Source organism: Nerophis lumbriciformis, unplaced genomic scaffold (assembly GCF_033978685.3).
Source record: "Nerophis lumbriciformis unplaced genomic scaffold, RoL_Nlum_v2.1 HiC_scaffold_722, whole genome shotgun sequence".
Classification (NCBI taxonomy): domain Eukaryota; kingdom Metazoa; phylum Chordata; class Actinopteri; order Syngnathiformes; family Syngnathidae; genus Nerophis; species Nerophis lumbriciformis.
Window position 1 is genome coordinate 2,936 of NW_027316843.1, and position 24,463 is coordinate 27,398.

The following is a 24,463-nucleotide window of genomic DNA, read 5'->3' on the forward strand; positions in this document are numbered from 1 at the left end:
TGAGCCGGCGGTAAGGCCAGGCATGCGCTAATTATTTTGCGAAACGAGTTTGACCCGGCAGTAATTGGAGGCATGCGAATACTATACACCCGGCGCCAATTCAAGGAAATACGCACTTTTTTGTATTGGATGTTTATCTTTATTTTTGCACATTTTAAAGCAAAAATAAGCAATACTTTTACCTTTGGAATGCTTATACTATTGCAGAATATTAAGATTTGCACTGTATGTTTATTTTATATTTGCACATTAAAAAGCAAATAAGCTACTTTTAGTTTTGTTAAATGTTAAAAGTTTTAAAGGTTTACATTGTTACAGAATATGTTGTCATGTTGTTGTCAATGTTGACTGAGTGGCCACACTTTTTTTTTTGTAAATAAAAGGCATGCCTTCTGAAAAAACTGGCCTAAATTTATTTTTTCGTCTTCATTTAAAAAAATAAAAAAAAATCGGTAAAAGGAAAAATAATCTATAGATTCATCGAAAAAAATAATCTATAGATTAACCGAAAAAATAATAGAAAAATAATCGTTAGCTGCAGCCTTAAATGAGATGAAAGACTGTAAAATATATTCCAATTGAAAAAATATATAAAGACAGAACAATAATATCATACGGACAGCCATAAGTGTTTACATTTTGCTTTATATTTATGATTTTACTTATTTTTATTTTTTTGCCTGGTTTTGTATCATCCCGTGAGGTGTATATTACTTTTTTTGTACTTCATGAAGTTTTGCACTTGTTGTGGTTTTTTTGTGTTTGTTTTCATTACATTTGGATGTAATTGTTGGTTGATATGATATCTATTAGGTAAGACTGCGTGCTATGTTGAAAGGGGCAATAAGATTTGTCTTCATCCTACTCCTTCTCAGGCATTGCTGTGTAGATGTGTAGTTGAATGGTTGAGGTGTGATTGTCTGTTGATCGAGGATGCACATCAATGAAGGAGATAAATAAAAATGAAATATTCTTTTATTGAACCCAGTGTTTTTAAAATATGTGTATATTGCTCTATATCCTATATGTTCTGAATTCAATCCTAATAATATAACATATGCAGACATTTCTTATTCAGCATGTGTTTTACTTTCTAAAGAATAGCAATGGATTTGGATATTTTTCCCTTTATATATTCAATATGCGGTTTCCAACATAATTCATGATCAATTATTATTCCCAAGAATTTAGTTTCTTGTACTCCATCGATTTGCACTACATTTAATTTGAATTGTGCTTCACAATTTGCCCTTGCACCACTAAACACCATACATTTACTTTTCTTATCATTTAATGATAACTTATTAATATCAAACCATTTTTTTAGCTGAATCAACTCAACCTCAACACTTCCTTCAAGTCTTCTCCTGAACAATATCCATTTGTATCATCTGCAAACATAATACATTTCCATGTATTAGACACTGAACAAATATCATTTAAATATAGTAGAAATAACTTAGGTCCCAATACCCAGCCTTGTGGAACCCCACAAGTTACTCTTCTTGGCTGTGATTTAGTCTTAGTCATTTCCACATATTGAGATCTATTACTTAAATAACTACTTTACCCCTGTTGTGAAACACCTCTTATGCCATAGTTTTCCCATTTTTGCAGAAGTAAGGAATGTGTCAAAAGCTTTACATAAGTCAATAACTACTCCAACGGTGTGTTGCTTTTTTTCTATTGCTGTGGCTACGTTTTCTACAAAGTCCATCACTGCTAGGGATGTAGATGGATTACTCCTGAAGCCATACTGATGATCATTCACTAGCTCATGTTTGTCAATCAACTTATCAAGTCTATTTACAAATCATTTCTCAAGAATTTTTGCAAACTGAGGTAGTAGAGGCCCGTGTCTATAATTTGAGACCATATGTTTATCACCATTTTTATAAATCGGAATAACTTTAGCAATTTTCATTTTGTCAGGAAAAGTTCCAGATGATAAAGATTTATTACATGTGTGAGTAAACGGCTTCAGGACACAATCCTCCACCACTTTAACAAGTGACATATCCACGTTGTTACCATCCACAGATGTTTTGTTTTTAAACTTTCTGACCACTTCTAACACATCACTTTGACAAACTCCACCAAGAAACATTGCATTTTTAATGTCAGATACACGTTTGAACTTTTTCTCATCATTCATCCATCCATCCATCATCTTCTTCCGCTTATCCGAGGTCGGGTCGCGGGGGCAGCAGCCTAAGCAGGGAAGCCCAGACTTCCCTCTTCCTGTGGGACCCCGAGGCGTTCCCAGGCCAGCCGGGAGACATAGTCTTCCCAACGTGTCCTGGGTCTTCCCCGCGGCCTCCTACCGGTCGGACGTGCCCTAAACACCTCCCTAGGGAGGCGTTCGGGTGGCATCCTGACCAGATGCCCGAACCACCTCATCTGGCTCCTCTCCATGTGGAGGAGCAGCGGCTTTACTTTGAGCTCCCCCCGGATGGCAGAGCTTCTCACCCTATCTCTAAGGGAGAGATCACTCCCATCAGTCACTAAGAGTCCACTTTTTCTATTCCCATCAAATACATTTATAAAAATATTGTCAATCAGTGCTAAGCTGTCCTTTGTTATTCTGCTAGGTTTTACAATTAGTGGAGAGAAACTCAAGCTAAACAAAATCAGTGGTTTTCATGTGATCATTGAAGGCCTACTGAAAGCCACTACTACCGACCACGCAGTCTGATAGTTTATATATCAATGATACGGCCGGGTTAGCTTACTAAAGTGCAATTTTAAGTTTCACGCCGAAATATCCTGCTGAAAACGTTTCGGTATGATGACGCCTGCGCGTGACGTCACGGATTGTAGAGGACATTTTGGGACAGCATGGTGGCCAGCTATTAAGTCGTCTGTTTTCATGGCAAAATTCCACAGTGTTCTGGACATCTGTGTTGGTGAATCTTTTGCAATTTGTTCAATGAACAATGGAGACAGCAAAGAAGAAAGCTGTAGGTGGGAAGCGGTGTATTGCGGCCGGCTGCAGCAACACAAACACAGCCGGTGTTTCGTTGTTTACATTATCGGGACAGCTACTATTTGGACAGGACTTTGTTAAAAAATACACATATTTGAACCGAAATTTGACCGAAACGACGCACACTTTAGCCGAATAAGCAGGCAAGCTGAAAAAAAAGAGACAACAATCCAAAATTCACCAATCTATTTCAGTCTTAACAAGCTAACGCTGGTCATTACATCCGTCTGCTGGTTTACACGCTTTTCCCGTGTATTATGTATAGTAAACACATAACATTTAAGGCAACGTTTAAGTGGGTACCTTGGAACATTAATTTGGACAATAACCTTACATGACAAAAATCAATAAAAAATAGCCAATGCTAATGTTTTAGTCGTACAACACGGACGTTGTTGTGGGACATTTTTGGACTGATTTAGAATTCGGACGTTACCTGTCAGTGGTGCTTCTTCGTGCTTGTGTATGTCCGCCTGGGGCTGCCTTCGACGGGGCTGACGGCTGACTGAGGGCCGCAGAGCAATGAGGTGCGAGGCAAGGGGTTCGGCTATAAGCCGCCTACCGGCCCGACCAGAGCAGGTGGAGATCCTTGGCCTCAGGCTCGAGGCCTATCTACAGCTCGCCATCCAAGACTTAGGGACCTGGCCTGCGTAAGTATCAATGTGCGCACATAACATCAACATTAAGTCATCTATCGTTCGACCTTCAATAAATAATACTGCTAACATTAACAATCACATGCATGTATAAAATAAACACGACAGTACACAGTGTTGTCACTATGACGGGAGTAGCATCTGAACAGTAACAGTGACGTCACTACGACGGCTCTAACCAAAGAACAGCTGCAGTGTTCATTCATTGTCTTTACCACAGCATAAAAAGTGCAAATGGCCTTAAAACGCCACAATACTCAGATACCATATGTAAGTTGAAGCAGGAACAGGAAGTAGTTGTAAAAAGATGGCGGCGCTCCCGTAAGTTGCGACAACATTTAGTAATTATTATCAAATCCACTGTCAAAATACAAAGAAAAGGCGTGGGAAGCATCGACGTAATTTTTGTCATGCCTCCTCCAAAGAAGAGCGCACAGATGGAGAATGACATAGAGGAAATACGCAAGTCGCTAAACTTCATGTCAGGGGACCTGGCTAGCGTCTCCCAACAGCTAAGCAAGCTAACGGAGCTTGTAGATGAAGTGAGGAAACTCAAAGAAACAATCCGACAAAAAGACAAGACAATAACTGATCTTGAAAGGAGAGTTGAAAACTTGGAGCAGTACACAAGGATGGAAGATGTCATCATCACGGGACTAAACATCAGACCGCGCTCATATGCCCGAGCTGCTACGGCGGGCAGGAATGTTGGAGAGGACGCGGAGACAGACGATCTGCAAACTCTGGAGGACCAAGTCTTGCACTTTTTGAAAGGAAAAGACATACACGTGGATGCAAACAATATCTCAGCGTGTCATACACTGCCACGCAGAGACAGAGCAAAGCCTGCAGTCCTTGTGCGCTTTGTAAACCGGAGACACAAAACGGAACTACTGAGACAAGGAAGAAAGTTAAAGGGATCAGCGGTGTATATCAACGAGCATCCGACCAAGAAAATATCGGATATAGCACGGGAAGCACGGATCCTCAGGAAAAACAACAAGATTGGAGCCACATGGACAAGAAACTGCAAGGTTTTCATTCAGCTGAATGGATCTACGCCGGAAAAAGCTAAAGTGATACTGGTAAGAGAACTTGAAGACCTCGAACAATTCAGATAATGTCGATTGTTCCATTTTTTGGACAATCACAATTGCACTCTCGTCGAGCTCATTTTTTGATCGTTCCTTTTTTGATGAGGACAGCTACAGTGAGATTTTTGATGAGCTTATTTTTGGAATGCTCAGACTATTTTTGTTGTTTTTTACTTTTTCTTACCTTGGATCATAAAGACATATACTCAACACCACGTATAAACACTAACTTAATACCAAATACAAACTTGTTTTCATTTGGACTGTTTTGGGACGCTCATAATAGAGTAAAAGTATTGTCAGTTGTGTGCGTGTGTTTGTGTGTTTGTGTGTGTGTGGGTGTGTGTGCGTGTTTCAGTGGAGGTGGATACAAATGTGTTATCTGTACAAAGAAAAAGATGTAAATATATACTAAAATATAATGGGGAGTGAATTAAAAAATATCTTTACCAATGTTGGTGATAAGGAATTAGAATGTAGAAATACTGATAATAATCATAGTAGTGAACTGTATAATAATTATAATCACATCCAACTAGACTTCTACGACAATATCAATTACAACTGCAATTCAAATGAGTTTGGCAGTGACATAGATCCCCATTGTAATCTTTACAATAATATTACCAGAAACTGTGAGTACTACACAGACGAACAATTTAAATGTGTGAATGTGGACAAATCGTTTACTGTAATACATTTTAATAGCCGAAGCTTGTATAAAAATGTTGACAATATTAGAGAATATCTGAGCCAGTTCAATAAATTTAGTATTGTTGCAGTCTCAGAGACTTGGCTTGATGAGAATAAGTGTTGTGAAATAAGATTGGATGGTTATGAATTATTCACCACAAACAGAGTTGGAAAAAGGGGAGGAGGAGTAGCACTTTTTGTAAATCAAGATTTAAAATGTTGGAAGATTGACAGCAAATCAACTGCTATAGCTGGAGTTTTTGAATGTATAACTGTAGAAATTGAAGTAGAAAAATCAAAAAAAATAAATGTCAGTTGTGTTTATAGAACACCTGGATCATGTCTAGATACATTCAATCAAAAATTGGATTATTTGTTTATTAAATCAAACAAGATCCATATTGTGTGCGGTGATTTTAATATTAATCTTCTGAACCCCATGGACAGTACCAAAACAACCCATTTTATAACAGGACTGTACAGCAATCATTTCTTTCCCCTTATCACAAAACCAACTAGAATAACAGTAGACTTTGCCACACTGATAGATAACATTTTCACCAATCAAATAACAGCAGGACTACTACTCAATGACGTAAGTGATCATCTACCTGTATTCAGCATTTTACACCATTTCTTTGATGAGAGAGGGGCCAAAAAAGCAGTTCAATATAGATTTGTTAGACACCAAACACCAGAAACTATGGCAGCATTCAAGTCTGAGTTATGTGCTCAAGACTGGGGGGAGGTTTATACCTCCACAGACCCGAATGAGGCATATGAAACCTTTCTCAACATTTTCATAACACTGTATGATATAAGCACTGTCCAATGACAAAACATGACATTAAGGACAGCACTGTCAAGGACAAACCGTGGATCACAAAAGGGTTATTGAAGTCCTGCAAAAAGAAAAATGATCTTTACAGAAGACATTTAAAGCACAGAACCAAAGAAACTGAACACAAATATAAAACGTACAAAAATAAGTTAACACAAATAATAAAGCACAGCAAAAGAACATATTACTGTAACCTATTAGAACAACATAAAAATACCATCCAGGGTACGTGGAAAGTTTTAAATGGTATCATTAAAAAAAACATGACAAATAATGAACATCCAAGCTATTTCATAGAAAATAATCAAACTATAAATGACCCTAAGGAAATAACGGATGCTTTTAACACCTTCTTTGTGAATGTTGGACCTAATTTAGCAAATGAAATTGCACAACCTGAAAACTGTGTCAAATTTAATGAACAAACCATTCAAAGGAACTTAGAATCGTTTTTTATTTCCCCCGTTTATGAAAGTGAAATCACAGAAATTGTAAATTCTCAGAAAAACAAGAAGTCAACAGACTGCTGTGACTTGGACTTTTCTCTGATCAAAGAAATTGTTGATTTTATAGCTGTTCCCTTCACTTATATATGTAATATTTCTTTTACAAAAGGAGTTTTCCCAAAGAAAATGAAAACGGCAAAAGTTATTCCCATCTTCAAAAGTGGAGATAAGCATCAGTTCACCAACTATAGGCCTATTTCTCTACTCTCACAATTTTCAAAAGTCCTTGAAAAATTATTTGTGTCAAGATTAGACAGTTTTATTGACAAGCATCACTTGCTAAGTGAACACCAATACGGTTTTCGAGCAAACAGGTCCACTTCCATGGCAGTGATGGAACTAGTTGAGGAGGTAACCACTGCTATTGATAAGAGGGAGTTTGTTGTTGGCGTTTTTATTGACCTGAGCAAGGCCTTTGACACCATCCATCACACATTACTTTGAAACAAAATGCAGAGGTACGGTTTTAGAGGTCTTGCTCATGATTGGTTGAAAAGTTATCTTGGTGGTAGAGAACAGTATGTGCATATGAACAATGTAGATTCAGATAAAAAGATTATAACACATGGAGTGCCCCAAGGTTCTGTACTGGGACCAAAATTGTTTTTATTGTATATTAATGATATCTGCAAAATCTTTAAAAAACTCAATTGTATTCTCTTTGCTGACGATACAAGTCTGTACTGTTCTGGGCAAGACCTTGGCCAACTCTTAGAGACTGTAGAGAGCGAACTCCATATACTAAAGCAATGGTTTGATGCCAATAAACTGTCAATCAACCTAAATAAAACAAAATATATAATTTTTGGAAATAGGAAAAATAACATACAGTGTCATATAAGAATTGATGATATGGAGATAGAAAGGGTGTATTCAACAAAATTTTGGGGAATCTATATAGATGATAAATTAAATTGGAAACTGTACATAAATATACTTAAGACAAAGATGGCAAAAAATATTGCTATGTTACATAAAATCAAAAACTACGTAAATCAAAAGGCTCTTAATATGTTATATAATTCTTTCGTACTCCCTTATCTTAATTATTGTGTTGAAATCTGGGGTAACAATTACAAAACAAACATCGACTCTATATTCTTACTTCAAAAGAAAGCGATTAGAATTGTAAATTATGCAGATTATCATGACCATACCAATGCTCTGTTTATTAAATTAAAAACCTTAAAACTGCATGATCTTGTTGACCTCAACACTGCTATTGTGACGTACAAAGCTCATAACCACATGCTGCCTGGGTGTCTACAGGAGAGGTTCAAACCCAGAGAGAATACCTATGACCTCAGAGGTTCAGCTGTCTTCCAGAAAGCTAAGATAAGAACAAGCTTAAAAAGTAGATGTGTTTGTGTCAGGGGGGTTCAACTGTGGAACAGCTTGGATGATTCCTTCAAATGTTCCAGGTCCATTCACACATTTAAAAAAACACTTTAAGACCAATGTCTTGGAAAAATATATCACTCTTGAATCAACACAGTAGTTAATACTATGATCAATGTTAATTAAAATACTAAATGTGGGATATAAATAATAATGGAAGTATAATTGTTTGTATATAGTATATAAATTGGTACAAAGGTGTATAAGGATATTTCACATGCCTTTACTGTGTATATAATTGAACAGTGTTCATGTTGTGTATAATGTGTATTTATAATATGTTGTACAAAGGACATTTCATCATTTTCGGAAGTTCATCTTGTACTTGACATTGTTTATAGGGTTAGGCGCTATAAGTGTTCAACTTCAGCCTAAACCCTTTCGGTCTGCAACATTTTCATTTTCATTTTCAAGCTATGAATGTGCAACTGTTTGTTTATTTTGTTGACCATTGACCGAAGAATAATAAACTAAAAAAAAACCCAAAATAAAGACTCGACATAAATATAAATTCAATCAGATCAGAAACATTGGAGGCAACGGGATTCAAAGCCGATGCTAATCGCCTATAGGAAATACATGGGTACGGCTAGTCGCTACTATTAGCAAACAGATTCACTTACCAACTCGGCTTAATATCTTATCATCGACACACTCTCTCGTCGCAACACGTCCCTGATGTTCGGCACCTACAAGTTTACAATTAGTTGTAAAATGTTGGACGGTTGTTTTTACAATATGCAAGCAAACGACAACTTTAAAACATACCGGCTTCATCCAGGCCTGGCAGCCATCTTGGAATGCTAGATTTTATAGAGCGTGATTGGCTGCAGCGGGTCACGTGAGCACCGTGCGGGGGGGAGGAGGGACCCTCTTGTCACGTGTCACGTAACTTCAGTATTCGCATCCTTTAAGTGTCTTTGGCGCCACGCAGCAGACCAGACGCGTTTTTTGGAAAACATTTGGTCTTTTGAGAATGGATCACCCGCAGGTACTTAATTTGCAATTCTCTCTTTCTTTCTTTCGAACAACACACTTAAGTGTGTAGGTAACACACGGACGTTAGGAGAACGTCCATTTTGTCTTGAGAATAGAACACCCGCAAATTTGCAATTCTCTCTTTCTTTCTTTCGAACAACACACTTAAGTGTGTAGGTAACACGCGAACGTTAGGAGAACGTCCATTTTGTCTTGAGAATAGAACCGCAGGCTTTGCAATTCTCTCTTTCTTTCTTTCGAACAACACACTTAAGTGTGTAGGTAACACGCGGACGTTAGGAGAACGTCCATTTTGTCTTGAGAATAGAACACCCGCAAATTTGCAATTCTCTCTTTCTTTCTTTCGAACAACACACTTAAGTGTGTAGGTAACACGCGAACGTTAGGAGAACGTCCATTTTGTCTTGAGAATAGAACCGCAGGCTTTGCAATTCTCTCTTTCTTTCTTTCGAACAACACACTTAAGTGTGTAGGTAACACGCGAACGTTAGGAGAACGTCCATTTTGTCTTGAGAATAGAACACCCGCAGGTAATTATAATACAATAGAAATGGAATGCAGTGGTTTTTACGTCTGTTTTTGTGCTAACGTCTGTTTTTGTGCTATATTGTCAGGACTAACACTCAAACACAAAATTCAACAATAATTCTTTATTAGTGATAATTATAATACAATAGAAATGGAATGCAGTGGTATTTACGTCTGTTTTTGTGCTATATTGTCAGGACTAATTACATCATAATACATCACACAATTTCAAATCATTTCATTTTACAGTAGGAAGAAGCAAAGCGTATGTACGGTAATCCTATCCAGGGACGTGCACATGATTAAAGAGGGGCAGGGGCTCAAAGTCAGAAAAGGGCAGGACATTTTTTTTTGGTCCTTTACACAATATGGAAATTAATGTAAAATTAAAATTGCTAATAGGAAGCTAACTACTTGTAAAAGTGATTGCCATTTCTTTTGTGTCAACAAATTATTGTTATAATGAGTTAATTCACATTATCATAGTCTTGGAAGACATGAAAAGCAACAAAACACTGGTTTATTATTAGACACAGTGCATTTTATTTTGAAAATTAACCCGGTGTTTTATTTTGTATTTTGTACACTACTTCCTGTCCCGCACGATCCGCTCTGCTCTGTGCGGACTTGATGTGCGGTGCTCAATGGGGCAGGGCCGACATCCGGGCAACTGAGCTACATACGGGTTCTTCGAGCCATAGCAACCTGACTGGCGTTGAAAACAAACCGTCGCCATTACTCTTTAACCTGTCGACCTGCGCTGATTAAACCCGGCATTCTGCCTCCAAAATGCCCAAAAACTGTGTTGTTTTTGGTTGTGCAAACCACAACTGGAAACAGGGAAAACAAAGGTGGTATTTTGTTCTGCCAAAGCGTGCTAAAAGCCCACAGAGACGAGACAAATGGCTCGCAGCTTTACACCGGGAAAACGAGGACGGTTCTCACTGGAGTCCCCCAAAATCCCGGGTCGTGTGTTCGGATCACTTCGTTTCTGGTAAATATAAGGAACAAAAATCCACCTTCTTAACCACAACTTGGTCCATGCTAATGTTGAACCCGTTGAATTTTTACTGAATAACGTTCGACAGCTGAAGTTGTTGTTGTTGCACAACAATAACATACGGTATAAAGGCTATTTCCAGTCATTCAGCAAATAATAAATCATAATACTGAACTGAATTTGAATGAGCTCTCTACAGATATAATCAATGTACAGATACTGGTAGCCACCGTGTCATCCTTATTATCATTTATCAACATACCTTGGGTGATTTAACCATTTATTCGTTATATAACAACCGAAGCGAACAACCGACCTGGTGCGCTTGTGACTCAGTGGCCTAGTGGTTAGAGTGTCCGCCCTGAGATCGGTAGGTTGTGAGTTCAAACCCCGGCCGAGTCATACCAAAGACTATAAAAATGGGACCCATTACCTCCCTGCTTGGCACTCAGCATCAAGGGTTGGAATTGGGGGTTAAATCACCAAAATGATTCCCGGGCGCGGCCACCGCTGCTGCCCACTGCTCCCCTCACCTCCCAGGGGGTGATCAAGGGTGATGGGTCAAATGCAGAGAATAATCTCGCCACACCTAGTGTGTGTGTGACAATCATTGGTACTTTAACTTTTAGACATAAAGATTTCCAAATTCCATGTCCGGCCATTGTGTAGGATTATCAGTCCACGCATCTGCTGGAAGGCGGTAAGGGCAGTCGTTTAATCCAACTACAGAACATTTTAACTCGTATCTTAACCTAGCCTCACTGGAAAGACTATTTACATAATCATACGCCATTTAGAACAGTTTAAAATGCCGTGAAACCTCGTTAAATGCCTTTTCTGTCAATGCTGTGTTCGCTGTGAGCTGGTTTGTTTTCAACCAATTCAATATGGCGACCGCGTTGCTAGGGGATTGGAGGGCGGAAGTGACGTAGGTCCGCCCTCGCCCATTGATGCGCCGTGCTCCGACGTCCGGCAAAAACAGAAGCTGGCACACTGAATACTAGAATAATACAGCGTGTTTCTGAAATATTACCCATATTAGATGCTGAATAAGTGGACGGCGACTAGACCATAACTCACAGGTTCAAGTTGCTCCACTGTCACGTCTCCTCACGGGCGCAGTTGGCTCTCTCTCCTCTCACTTACTCACTCACTCGCCCTCTCTCTCTCTTTCTGGCGGAAGTGGCAGGCTTAAACAACCCGGTATTACAAGAAAACGTGGAGTTTTTGTACCGCTGGTTTTTTTGTTTGTTTTTTTTACATCCTTGACAGGAATTTATTACTGTTGTTTAAAGAAGAAGAAAAAAAGAGAAAAAGCACACACAGGCAGAGGGCACTTTTTAAGACGAGGCAAAAAAGGGCAGGGGCTCAAGCACCCATAGGGCCCTATGTGTGCACGTGCCTGATCCTATCCCTTTCCCACTTCAAAGCGTTTACAAATATATAGAATCATTTACTGACCTTTTTATATAACAAAATAACATATATGAATTAGTGTACAACAGTTTTGTAATATGTAATTAATTCATGAACGGGGCTTTATATTAAGCCCGGTCAGAATAACGTCATTTATTCTTGTGTACTGTTCCAGTTCGTCCACTCGGTCCGTTATTTGTTCTATTTGTACATTTTTTGCGTCATTCTCGACTCGTAGAATTTTGACCTCCTCCACCAGCTGCATAATTGTCTGTTGGTACTGCTTAATGGCTGATACCTCTGCTGTTCAAAATTCAAGCCATCTCCTTATCTCCTCACCTTCATCAGGAGAGAGCACCTTCTTTGGCCCCATGTTGATCTTGGCTGTCGCAGGTGTTCACTGCCTTCGGCCTAGGCTGTCCCCGGTCCCGATAGATGTCGTCTAATGCCCAAGATCTTTGATGGGATCCCGTCTGGCCTGGCAAGCCTCGCTCTAGCCTCTCTCGCGCTAGCCTCGCCGTTGTCACCGCGATGTGGTCCCGCTGCTGCCAGCCGCCAGCTGGGCCTCTCCAAGATCTTTGATGGGATCCCGTCTGGCCTGGCAAGCCTCGCTCTAGCCTCTCTCGCGCTAGCCTCGCCGTTGTCACCGCGATGTGGTCCCGCTGCTGCCAGCCGCCAGCTGGGCCTCTCCCTCGTCGCTCTGCTGCCGTCACACGCCGCCGCCGCCAACTGCCGGTCCCGTTTTGATTGATTGGTGAAGGTGAAGGTGGTTGACGCAAGGGGCGGGGCGGTGGTGCGGCGGTGACCTTAGAGATGTATCGGGCCCTTCACAAAACATCCACATCCGCCCTGCAGCTGAGCTTTGAACCGGGGGTGTGAGGGCCTGGATAACGAGAGAAGGCAGCGATGCGGCTGCTTCCCCATCAACGACACCGTACAGCACTGGTAGCGCGTTATTACCAACCTCTGTTTATAAAGCAAGTTTGAGTATCACTGGCAAATGTTCACCTAGTCGCATATATGTGTCCTCTTTTTGGGATTTCACAATATGGTCAGCCTAATGTAACCGAGGGTTTATATAAGTCGCCTATACTGTGTGTGTGTGTGTGTGTGTGTGTGTGTGTGTGTGTGTGTGTGTGTGTGTGTGTGTGTGTGTGTGTGTGTGTGTGTTGAACAGGACATTCAGCAATTGTTGGAAAACTTGCCGCCAGACCAGCGGGAACGACTGGAGGAGTACTACTGTGAAAAGGAAAGGGCCATATTCCTCGAACGTCAAGGTACCGCAAAGGCCCTTCAGGATGCCGCAAAGGCCCTTCAGGATGCCGGAAAGGCCCGGCGGGATGCCGGAAAGGCCCGTCGGGATGCCGGAAAGGCCCTTCAGGATGCCGGAAAGGCCCTTCAGGATGCCGGAAAGGCGCGAGAAGAGCTTGCCCAGAACCAATGTAAGGAAGGTAGATTCTACAAACCCCGTTTCCATATGAGTTGGGAAATTGTGTTAGATGTAAATATAAACGGAATACAATGATTTGCAAATCCTTTTCAACCTATATTCAGTTGAATATGCTACAAAGACAACATATTTGATGTTCAAACTCATAAACTTTTTTTTTTTTTTTTTTGCAAATGATAATTAACTTAGAATTTCATGGCTGCAACACATGCCAAAGTAGTTGGGAAAGGGCATGTTCACCACTGTGTTACATGGCCTTTCCTTTTAACAACACTCAGTAAACGTGAGGAGACACATTTGTGAAGCTTCTCAGGTGGAATTCTTTCCCATTCTTGCTTGATGTACAGCTTAAGTTGTTCAACAGTCCGGGGGTCTCCGTTGTGCTATTTTAGGCTCCATAATGCGCCACACATTTTCAATGGGAGACAGGTCTGGACTACAGGCAGGCCAGTCTAGTACCCGCACTCTTTTACTATGAAGCCACGTTGATGTAACACGTGGCTTGGCATTGTCTTGCTGAAATAAGCAGGGGCGTCCATGATAACGTTGCTTGGGTGGCAACATATGTTGCTCCAAAACCTGTATGTACGTTTCAGCATTAATGGCGCCTTCACAGATGTGTAAGTTACCCATGTCTTGGGCACTAATACACCCCCATACCATCACACATGCTGCCTTTTACACTTTGCGCCTATAACAATCCGGATGGTTCTTTTCCTCTTTGGTCCGGAGGACACGACGTCCACAGTTTTTAAAAACAATTTGAAATGTGGACTCGTCAGACCACAGAACACGTTTCCACTTTAATCAGTTCATCTTAGATGAGCTCAGGCCCAGCGAAGCCGACGGAGTTTCTGGGTGTTGTTGATAAACGGTTTTCGCCTTGCATAGGAGAGTTTTAACTTGCACTTACAGATGTAGCGACCAACTGTAGTTACTGACAGTGGGTTTCTGAAGTGTTCCTGAGCCCATGTGGTGATATCCCTTACACACTGATGTCGCTTGTTGATGCAGTACAGCCTGAGGGATGGAAGGTCACGGGCTTAGCTGCTTACGTGCGGTGATTTCTCCAGATCCTCTGAACCCTTTGATGATATTACGGATCGTAGATGGTGAAATCCCTAAATTCCTTGCAATAGCTGGTTGAGAAAGGTTTTTCTTAAACTGTTCAACAATTTGCTCACGCATTTGTTGACAAAGTGGTGACCCTAACCCCATCCTTGTTTGTGAATGACTGAGCATTTCAAGGAATCTACTTTTATACCCAATCATGGCACCCACCTGTTCCCAATTAGCCTGCACACCTGTGGGATGTTCCAAATAAGTGTTTGATGAGCATTCCTCAACGTTTTCAGTATTTATTGCCACCTTTCCCAACTTCTTTGTCACGTGTTGCTGCCATCAAATTCTAAAGTTAATGATTATTTGCAAAAAAAAAAATGTTTATCAGTTTGAACATCAAATATGTTGTCTTTGTAGCATATTCAACTGAATATGGCTTGAAAATGATTTGCAAATCATTGTATTACGTTGATATTTACATCTAACACAATTTCCCACCTCGTATGGAAACGGGGTTTGTACCATCTGACATTATAATATTGTTTTTTTAATTTAAGCCCTCTCTTGCAGTGAAGTCCCTGAACACAATCCAAGCCCTTCAAGTTGAGAACAGAGCTCTCAAGAGAAGAGGTATGAAAAGTCAACATCAGCTCCTTGAGTAGCCTGACAATGAACTGTTTCATTTGTAACCTGTATCTTACCTTCACTGTAACTTGTATTTCTGTGTCTTACCAAACACAACTTGGAAAATGCCAACAGTCGCCCGCGATGTCGGTGAAGGGATCGTGGCCCCCGATGTCGGCGAAGGGATCGTGGCCCCCGATGTCGGCGAAGGGATCGTGGCCCCCGATGTCGGCGAAGGGATCGTGGCCCGCGATGTCGGCGAAGGGATCGTGGCCCGCGATGTCGGCGAAGGGATCGTGGCCCGCGATGTCGGCGAAGGGATCGTGGCCCGCGATGTCGGCGAAGGGATCGTGGCCCGCGATGTCGGCGAAGGGATCGTGGCCCGCGATGTCGGCGAAGGGATCGTGGCCCGCGATGTCGGCGAAGGGATCGTGGCCCGCGATGTCGGCGAAGGGATCGTGGCCCGCGATGTCGGCGAAGGGATCGTGGCCCGCGATGTCGGCGAAGGGATCGTGGCCCGCGATGTCGGCGAAGGGATCGTGGCCCGCGATGTCGGCGAAGGGATCGTGGCCCGCGATGGCGGCGAAGGGATCGTGGCCCGCGATGGCGGCGAAGGGATCGTGGCCCGCGATGGCGGCGAAGGGATCGTGGCCCGCGATGGCGGCGAAGGGATCGTGGCCCGCGATGGCGGCGAAGGGATCGTGGCCCGCGATGTTGGCGGCGAAGGGATCGTGGCCCGCGATGTTGGCGGCGAAGGGATCGTGGCCCGCGATGGCGGCGAAGGGATCGTGGCCCGCGATGTTGGCGGCGAAGGGATCGTGGCCCGCGATGGCGGCGAAGGGATCGTGGCCCGCGATGTCGGTGAAGGGATCGTGGCCCCCGATGTCGGTGAAGGGATCGTGGCCCGCGATGTCGGCGAAGGGATCGTGGCCCGCGATGGCGGCGAAGGGATCGTGGCCCGCGATGGCGGCGAAGGGATCGTGGCCCGCGATGGCGGCGAAGGGATCGTGGCCCGCGATGGCGGTGAAGGGATCGTGGCCCCCGATGTCGGTGAAGGGATCGTGGCCCGTGATGTCGGTGAAGGGATCGTGGCCCGTGATGGCGGTGAAGGGATCGTGGCCCGTGATGGCGGTGAAGGGATCGTAGAGGATCCCGGTGATGAGGCACCGGCGGCCAAAAGGGCCAGACGAAGCCCCTCCATATAAGGTAGCAGGATTAACACACACAACTCTACTGACACATACACATTTTTTTGTACATCTCACTCCTTCTGATTGTCATCTTTTTTCCAGGCGGTACCATGGGCTCAGCGCTGCGGAGTGGTACCATGTGGCACCATGTGGTACCATGGGTTGAGTGCTGCTGCTGTCCCACTTCAATAAAAAATTGATTGACAAATGCTTGGTTGCTTTTTATCAATTTTATGCTTTTATGGGGATTGGCCCCTCCCACCTGCGAAGACATGCACCTGTCTTGCCCAAGGACACGACGGCAGTGACTAGGATGGTGGAAGTGGGGATTGAACCTGGAGCCCTCAAGTTGCTGGCACGGCCGCTCTACCACCCGAGCTATACCGCTGTTTTCACTGCTGGACTCTAGAAAGAGGTTCCGCAGCCTCCGAAGCACAACCTCCAGGTTGTGTAACAGCTTCTTCCCTCAGGCCGTAAGACTCTTGAACGCGTCATAATTAAATGATCCCCTCAACTCCCCCCAAAATGGATTAACTCGCTGCACACTGTAAGAATGTTCACCGTTTAAATACAGTAACCTACTGGCAGCTAATGGTTCCAGTACAAAACTGTTTTTCTACAGCACACATACTGTGATTTATCACTACAGTTTATTACTGTAAAAGGTATCACAGTACTATGCTGTATCAAATATACGCTTCACAGCATAATACTGTCATCTGTTTAGCGGCATTACACTGTTATTTTAGTGTAATATCCATGAACAGTTAATTACAGTCAAATAATTGTAAGCACTTTAGACTGAGCTTTACAGTATAATGCCACTAGAAGTTCATGAGTTGAACTTTTAATTTTTCAAAATCAAAACCCCTGTAATCTGCTGGCATAAAAATGACTGGAGAAATGGCCTTGCAAGTTTAAGCTTTTATTAACCAATTATTTTAATTATCTACATTCAGCTCGCTACTCGCTACTCATTTTGATCGATCTGTTAATGCACGCTTTGTTTGTTTTGGTCTGTCAGACAGACCTTCAAAGTGCCTGCCTTACTGGTGACGTTTCACTTTGTTCCACCAATCAGATGCAGTCACTGGTGACGTTGGACCAATCAAACAGAGCCAGGTGGTCACATGACCTGACTTAAACAAGTTGAAAAACTTATTGGGGTGTTACCATTTAGTGGTCAATTGTACGGAATATGTACTGTACTGTGCAATCTACTAATAAAAGTTCCAATCAATCAATCAATAGTGTGAGGGAAAAAAGATACTTGTTTTATTTCAACCGTACCGTCAAAAGCCTCAAGACTGACCGCACATGAGGACGTTCCTGTCTTCACAATAAAAGTGCCGCGCCATCGCGCCTGCGCTTTCAAAACAGAGTCTCTGAAAGCCAGCGCAAACAAGCTAGCAAGCTACGGAGTTTGACGCCAATATATTTCTTGCAAAGTGTATAAAAACGAATATGGAAGCTGGACAAATAGGATGCCAAAAACCAACCACTTTCATGTGGTATTGGACAGAAAGGAGGAACTTTTCTTCTCCTCCATTTGAAAACGTGGACGTTATCATCACGACTGTCTGATTACAATCAATGCAAGTCATCAGAATCAGGTAATACACCAACTTATATTCTAGTCTTCATGAAAGAAAGGAATCTATATGTGTTAAACATGCATGTATATTCATTAAAACACCTTTAACATGTAAACAAAAACAGCAAAATAACTACTTATAAATTATATACTGTATATATCAATGTATATGTATGTATGTATGTATATATATATATATATATATATATATATATATATGATATGAGTGTGTATGTTACTCATCAGTTACTCAGTACTTGAGTAGTTTTTTCACAACATACTTTTTACTTTTACTCAAGTAAATATTTGGGTGACTACTCCTTACTTTTACTTGAGTAATAAATCTCTAAAGTAACAGTACTCTTACTTGAGTACCATTTCTGGCTACTCTACCCACCTCTGTCTAAAACCCATTAAGACGAATTCAGAGAGGAAGACAATGCTAAAGCCTCCCCAATCCCTCTCTCTATTTATGTGTTTTCTCTCCATCTACGGGACCGTGTATTTACGCTGATGTTTCCTGCTTTCACCCATTTAACATATCGTTACCTGCTCATTACCTATCTTCTCTGCATCCTGGGGTCACACTGGTGCTTCCTGCCTTTACCCATTCAACATATCTTTACCTGCATGTTACCTACCTTCTCTGCATAGTGTGGTCACGCTGGTGCTTTCTGCCTTTACCTATTCAACATATCTTTACCTGCACATTACCTACCTTCTCTGTATCCTGGAGTCTAGCTGGTGTTTCCTGCCTTTACCCATTCAGCATATCTTTACCTGCACATTACCTACCTTCCCTGCATCCTGGGGTCACACTGCTGCTTCTTTCTTTCACCATACAACATACACATTACCTACCTTGTCTGCATTGCCTCGACCACACCTGCGCTTCCTTCTTTCACCCATTCAACATATCTTCACCCGCACATTACCTACCTTCTCCGTTACCTGCTCATTACCTACCTTGTCTGCATTGCCTCGACCACACCTGCGCTTCCTTCTTTCACCCATTCAACATACCTTTACCCGCACATGACCTACCTTCTCCGTTACCTGCTCATTACCTATCTTCTCTGCATCCTGGGGTCACACTGGTGCTTCCTGCCTTTACCCATTCAACATATCTTTACCTGCACATTACCTACCTTCTCTGCACAGTGTGGTCACGCTGGTGCTTTCTGCCTTTACCCATTCAACATATCTTTGCCTGCACATTACCTACCTTCTCTGTATCCTGAAGTCTAGCTGGTGTTTCCTGCCTTTACCCATTCGACATATCTTTGCCTGCACATTACCTACCGTCTCTGTATCCTGGAGTCTAGCTGGTGTTTCCTGCCTTTACCCATTCAACATATCTTTGCCTGCACATTACCTACCGTCTCTGTATCCTGGAGTCTAGCTGGTGTTTCCTGCCTTTACCCATTCGACATATCTTTACCTGCACATTACCTACCTTCTCTGTATCCTGGAGTCTAACTGGTGTTTCCTGCCTTTACCCATTCAGCATATATTTACCTGCACATTACCTACCTTCCCTGCATCCTGGGGTCACACTGGTGCTTCTTTCTTTCACCATACAACATACACATTACCTACCTTGTCTGCATTGCCTCGACCACACCTGCGCTTCCTTCTTTCACCCATTCAACATATCTTCACCCGCACATTACCTACCTTCTCCGTTACCTGCTCATTACCTACCTTGTCTGCATTGCCTCGACCACACCTGCGCTTCCTTCTTTCACCCATTCAACATACCTTTACCCGCACATGACCTACCTTCTCCGTTACCTGCTCATTACCTATCTTCTCTGCATCCTGGGGTCACACTGGTGCTTCCTGCCTTTACCCATTCAACATATCTTTACCTGCACATTACCTACCTTCTCTGCACAGTGTGGTCACGCTGGTGCTTTCTGCCTTTACCCATTCAACATATCTTTGCCTGCACATTACCTACCTTCTCTGTATCCTGAAGTCTAGCTGGTGTTTCCTGCCTTTACCCATTCGACATATCTTTGCCTGCACATTACCTACCGTCTCTGTATCCTGGAGTCTAGCTGGTGTTTCCTGCCTTTACCCATTCAACATATCTTTGCCTGCACATTACCTACCGTCTCTGTATCCTGGAGTCTAGCTGGTGTTTCCTGCCTTTACCCATTCGACATATCTTTACCTGCACATTACCTACCTTCTCTGTATCCTGGAGTCTAACTGGTGTTTCCTGCCTTTACCCATTCAGCATATATTTACCTGCACATTACCTACCTTCCCTGCATCCTGGGGTCACACTGGTGCTTCTTTCTTTCACCATACAACATACACATTACCTACCTTGTCTGCATTGCCTCGACCACACCTGCGCTTCCTTCTTTCACCCATTCAACATACCTTCACCCGCACATTACCTACCTTCTCTACATAGTGGGGTCACGCTGGTGCTTCCTGCCTTTACCCATTCAACACATCTTCACCCGCACATTACCTACTTGCTCTGCATCCTCGGGTCACGCTGGTGCTTCCTGCCATCACCCAGTCAACATATCTTTACCTGCAAATGACCTACTTTTCCTGCATCCTGGGGTCAAACAGGTGCTTCCTTTGACCCAGTCAACATGCCTTTACCTGCACATTACCTACCTTCTCTGTATCCTAGAGTCAAACTGGTGCTTCGGTCCACAAAGGAACAGAAGAGTCATTGATTTAAGGCACAAACTTGGGGAAATGACAAGTCAAATTCCTGAACAGAGGTGAGAAAAGGGACAAAATATCCCAACAGTATCAAGGGGATTTACCTTTGAACAAATTCCAATGTCCGAGCACCTTCCTCTTGGTATTCCAAGTTGAACACATAGTAGGTGGCAAGAAGGGCAGCAAGCCCTGAGATGAAGCTAGGTTGGACGCCTTCGCAGATGACATCACCTTCCATGCTGATCATCCAACGTTTTATTGTGACTTTGTCACCAGCAACTGGTACAGTCAAGAAATGTAGTTTATGTTCCTAAACAGTATCCAATATGGGTAGCATTTTAAAGGTACCGTATTTGGAATGGCCACCTCACTCGCTCTCTCTTTACTCTGTTTACATGTAGTCTCCTAAGGCAGTGGTTCTCAAATCGGGGTACGCGTACCCCTGGGGGTACTTGAAGGTATGCCAAGGGGTACGTTAGATTTTTTTTAAATATTCTAAAAATAGCAACAATTCAAAAATCCTTTATAAATACATTTATTGAATAATACTTGGACAAAATATGAATGTAAGTTCATAAACTGAACATCAAATCAAGTAGGCTATTCTATTCATTACCACAAAGCCAGAGTTTCCCCCATGCCATGATGGTTTGACCCTACCTGGCGGTGCCACACAGCACCAACTGCCAATCAACTATCCATGTAGAAAACAATGGAGGCTTGGTTCAAGCGGAGCAGTAATGCAGCTGAGACATGTGGACATGTTCCATAAATATTGATGTTAAACATTTCTTTTTTTGTGCAGAAATGTTGAGAATGACGTTGATGAATCCAGATGGATCTCTATTACAATCCCCAAAGAGGGCACTTTAAGTTGATGATTACTTCCATGTGTAGACATCTTTATTTATAATTGAATCACTTGTTTATTTTTCAACAAGTGTTTAGTTATTTTTATATCTTTTTTTCCAAATAGTTCAAGAAAGACCACTACAAATATATACAATTTAATAAATCAGAAACTGATGACATAGTGCTGTATTTTACTTCTTTATCTCTTTTTTTCCAACCAAAAATGCTTTGCTCTGATTACGGGGTACTTGAATGAAAAAAAATGTTCACAGGGGGTACATGACTGAAAAAAGGTTGAGAACCGCTGCCTTAGGACAGTGGTTCTCAACCTTTTTTCAGTGCTGTGAACATTTTTTTTAAATTCAAGTACCACGTAATCAGAGCAAAGCATTGTGACTTGGATTTGCTATTGAGCAAGTCAAACTTGGTTCAGTGTAGCCGTAGCGCTTCCTTGACACGTGCGATGTGAAAGTAGACTTGACTGTAAATCTTTTTTCACATTGACTGAAGGGGCACGTAACTGTCCTACCTTCGGTAATATGACTTTTCAAATGCAGGAGAAGGCCCCGTATATCATCGCACTTCGCGCTACATGAGACAATATTACAAGGTAAACCTTCTGCGCTATACAGATCAGTCCTACTCTTGCCATATTTATGACGACGGCTGTGAGTTTTGAAGGTTGAGAAGTTGGAAAAAACTCTTGTGCATTTAGGGAAAGCACAAATAAACCATGCATTAGGCATACAACTATGACTTCGCACAGTGTTGGGTTAGTTACTGAAAACCAGTAACTAGTTACAGTTACTAGTTACTTTATTTCAAAAGTAACTGAGTTACTAACTCAGTTACTTACACCAAAAAGTAATGCGTTACTGTGAAAAGTAACTATTTAGTTACTTATTTTTTTCTCCTTTTTTTAAGGCTCCCATTAATGTCCTTTTAGCCTTCATTTCAGTACTGTTATTGCACTGGACAATAATACAATGTGTTGATCAACTTGACTGAACTCTGCTAAGCAATGTGCTCTACATACAACACACAAAGACAAAGATATGTTACAAAGGGCCAATTTATTTCAGGCCACAACAAATTGACAAAACTATTTTAAATAGCTGCAACATAACATACATAACTAACAAACCACATAATAACAACATAGCTGTAAAGCTGGCTTCACCCAAGGAAGGCACACATGACATACACAAAGCCTAATCAGGCATTTTTTTTCTCTCAAGGAATTGTGAAATAAAATCATGTATTCAGGAGATCAACACTGTAGTGAAGCCCAGAAGACTCTACACATTTCCCCAGTTTTAGTTTAGAGAAAATGAAAGATTGGCCTGGCCCACTAGCATCCCTCTTTATGTTTGTGAACTTTATAGTCTATACATTTAGAGTGATGTGATAATCAAACACCCTAGAAGTCTAGAATGAAATAGTATATAAGAGAATTGACAGAGTGTACCTTCAATGATGAGCAGAGGCAGAGTTTGGAGTGTTTTCTTTAGCTCGCTTTCCATGTTTATGTACTCACTGTCCAGGTACTTGGAACATGTTTTCTGTGCCATTTGTTGTTTGATGCCGGTATCATGCTATTTAGCTGCCAGAAAACGGGTGACTCCACTGTAGAAATAGCCTGCATGTCTTCTAGCACATACGCTGCAATGGCTCTATCAATGTTGTCCTGGCTAGCATTGCCTCCGTTAAAATCCTTAGGTGGAGGTGAAGTGGCATTGGAGTCTGTGTCTCTCTTTACTAGCTTCATCGAAGCATGTTGCTTATGTGGCGTGGCAAAGTTGGGAGAGTGGCCGTGCCAGCAATCTGAGGGTTACTGGTTCAATCCCCACCTTCTACCATCCTAGTCACGTCCGTTGTGTCCTTGAGCAAGACACTTCACCCTTGCTCCTGATGGGTCCTGGTTAGTGCCTTGCATGGCAGCTCCCTCCATCAGTGTGTGAATGTGTGTGTGAATGGGTGAATGTGGAAATGGTGTCAAAGCGCTTTGAGTTCCTGAAAAAGGTAGAAAAGCTATACAAGTATAACCCATTTACATTTATGTAGCTGTTTCAGCAGATTTGAATTGCTGTTTTGGGCAGTATTCCCGGGTGCGGTCACTGTTGCTACTCACTGCTCCCCTCACCTCCCAGGGGGTGATCAAGGGTGATGGGTCAAATGCAGAGAATAATTTCACCACACCTAGTGTGTGTGTGACAATCATTGGCACTTTAACTTTAAGTAGATGGGATCTTTGATCCAAGACACAACTTACATTTAACTAAAATGTTATTTTCTTTGTGCTCGACAAAAGAAAAGTAGTGACAATGTCTCCATGTAACTCGACTTCTGGCTTCGCCATGATGTCTTTTTAGTTGTTATGAGAGTAGCGTGTGTGTGTGTGTGTGTGTGTGTGTGTGTGTGTGTGTGTGTGTGTGTGTGTGTGTGTGTGTGGCCCTTTAAGATATGACAGCATGTGAGGTGAGTGACGTCAGTGAGTGAGTGGGCGAGAGAGGTGAGGGAGCGCAACAGTGAGTGCGTGCAGGTGCTCTAGCTTGGTGGATGGCTGCGTGCAAGACACCAATAAAGTCACAAAATTGCAACAAACCGCCGGCCTCGTCATTCACCCTCGAGTCCGGAGCTGTAAAGACCCACTGCCGGGTAAAGTGAAGGGTGTTAGCCCCGAAGTACATAGGCCCTGGAGGAACGTCTCCCCTGCGCTCCGCTCCTCGGTCGAGGAAAGCACGCCTTTTGTTTTCCTTGTGAGACAGAAGGACGACACTTCTTCTGTTTCTAGCCGATAGTACATTAAAAAATAACGTAAAATAACGCAGTAACGCATCATGTAGTAACGGTAACTGAGTTACTGGATATAAAAAAATA

General features: G+C 42.2%; 1 protein-coding gene across 2 annotated transcripts; it reads left to right on the forward strand.

The window, feature by feature from the left end:
• The first annotated feature begins 2,449 nt into the window (after positions 1-2,449).
• LOC140678446 (uncharacterized) lies at positions 2,450-16,651 on the forward strand. Of its 2 annotated transcripts, none has more exons than XM_072912768.1 (5): positions 2,450-4,727; positions 13,295-13,559; positions 15,200-15,259; positions 15,389-16,459; positions 16,546-16,651. In XM_072912768.1, exons 1-4 carry the CDS (start codon positions 4,053-4,055, stop codon positions 16,456-16,458), a joined length of 2,070 nt encoding a protein of 689 aa, XP_072768869.1. In that variant the 5' UTR covers positions 2,450-4,052; the 3' UTR covers position 16,459; positions 16,546-16,651. The 2 variants fall into 2 exon arrangements, with proteins under 2 accessions (XP_072768869.1, XP_072768870.1); XM_072912769.1 differs by lacking the exon at positions 2,450-4,727 and adding an exon at positions 8,450-9,165.
• The last annotated feature ends 7,812 nt before the right edge of the window (positions 16,652-24,463 follow it).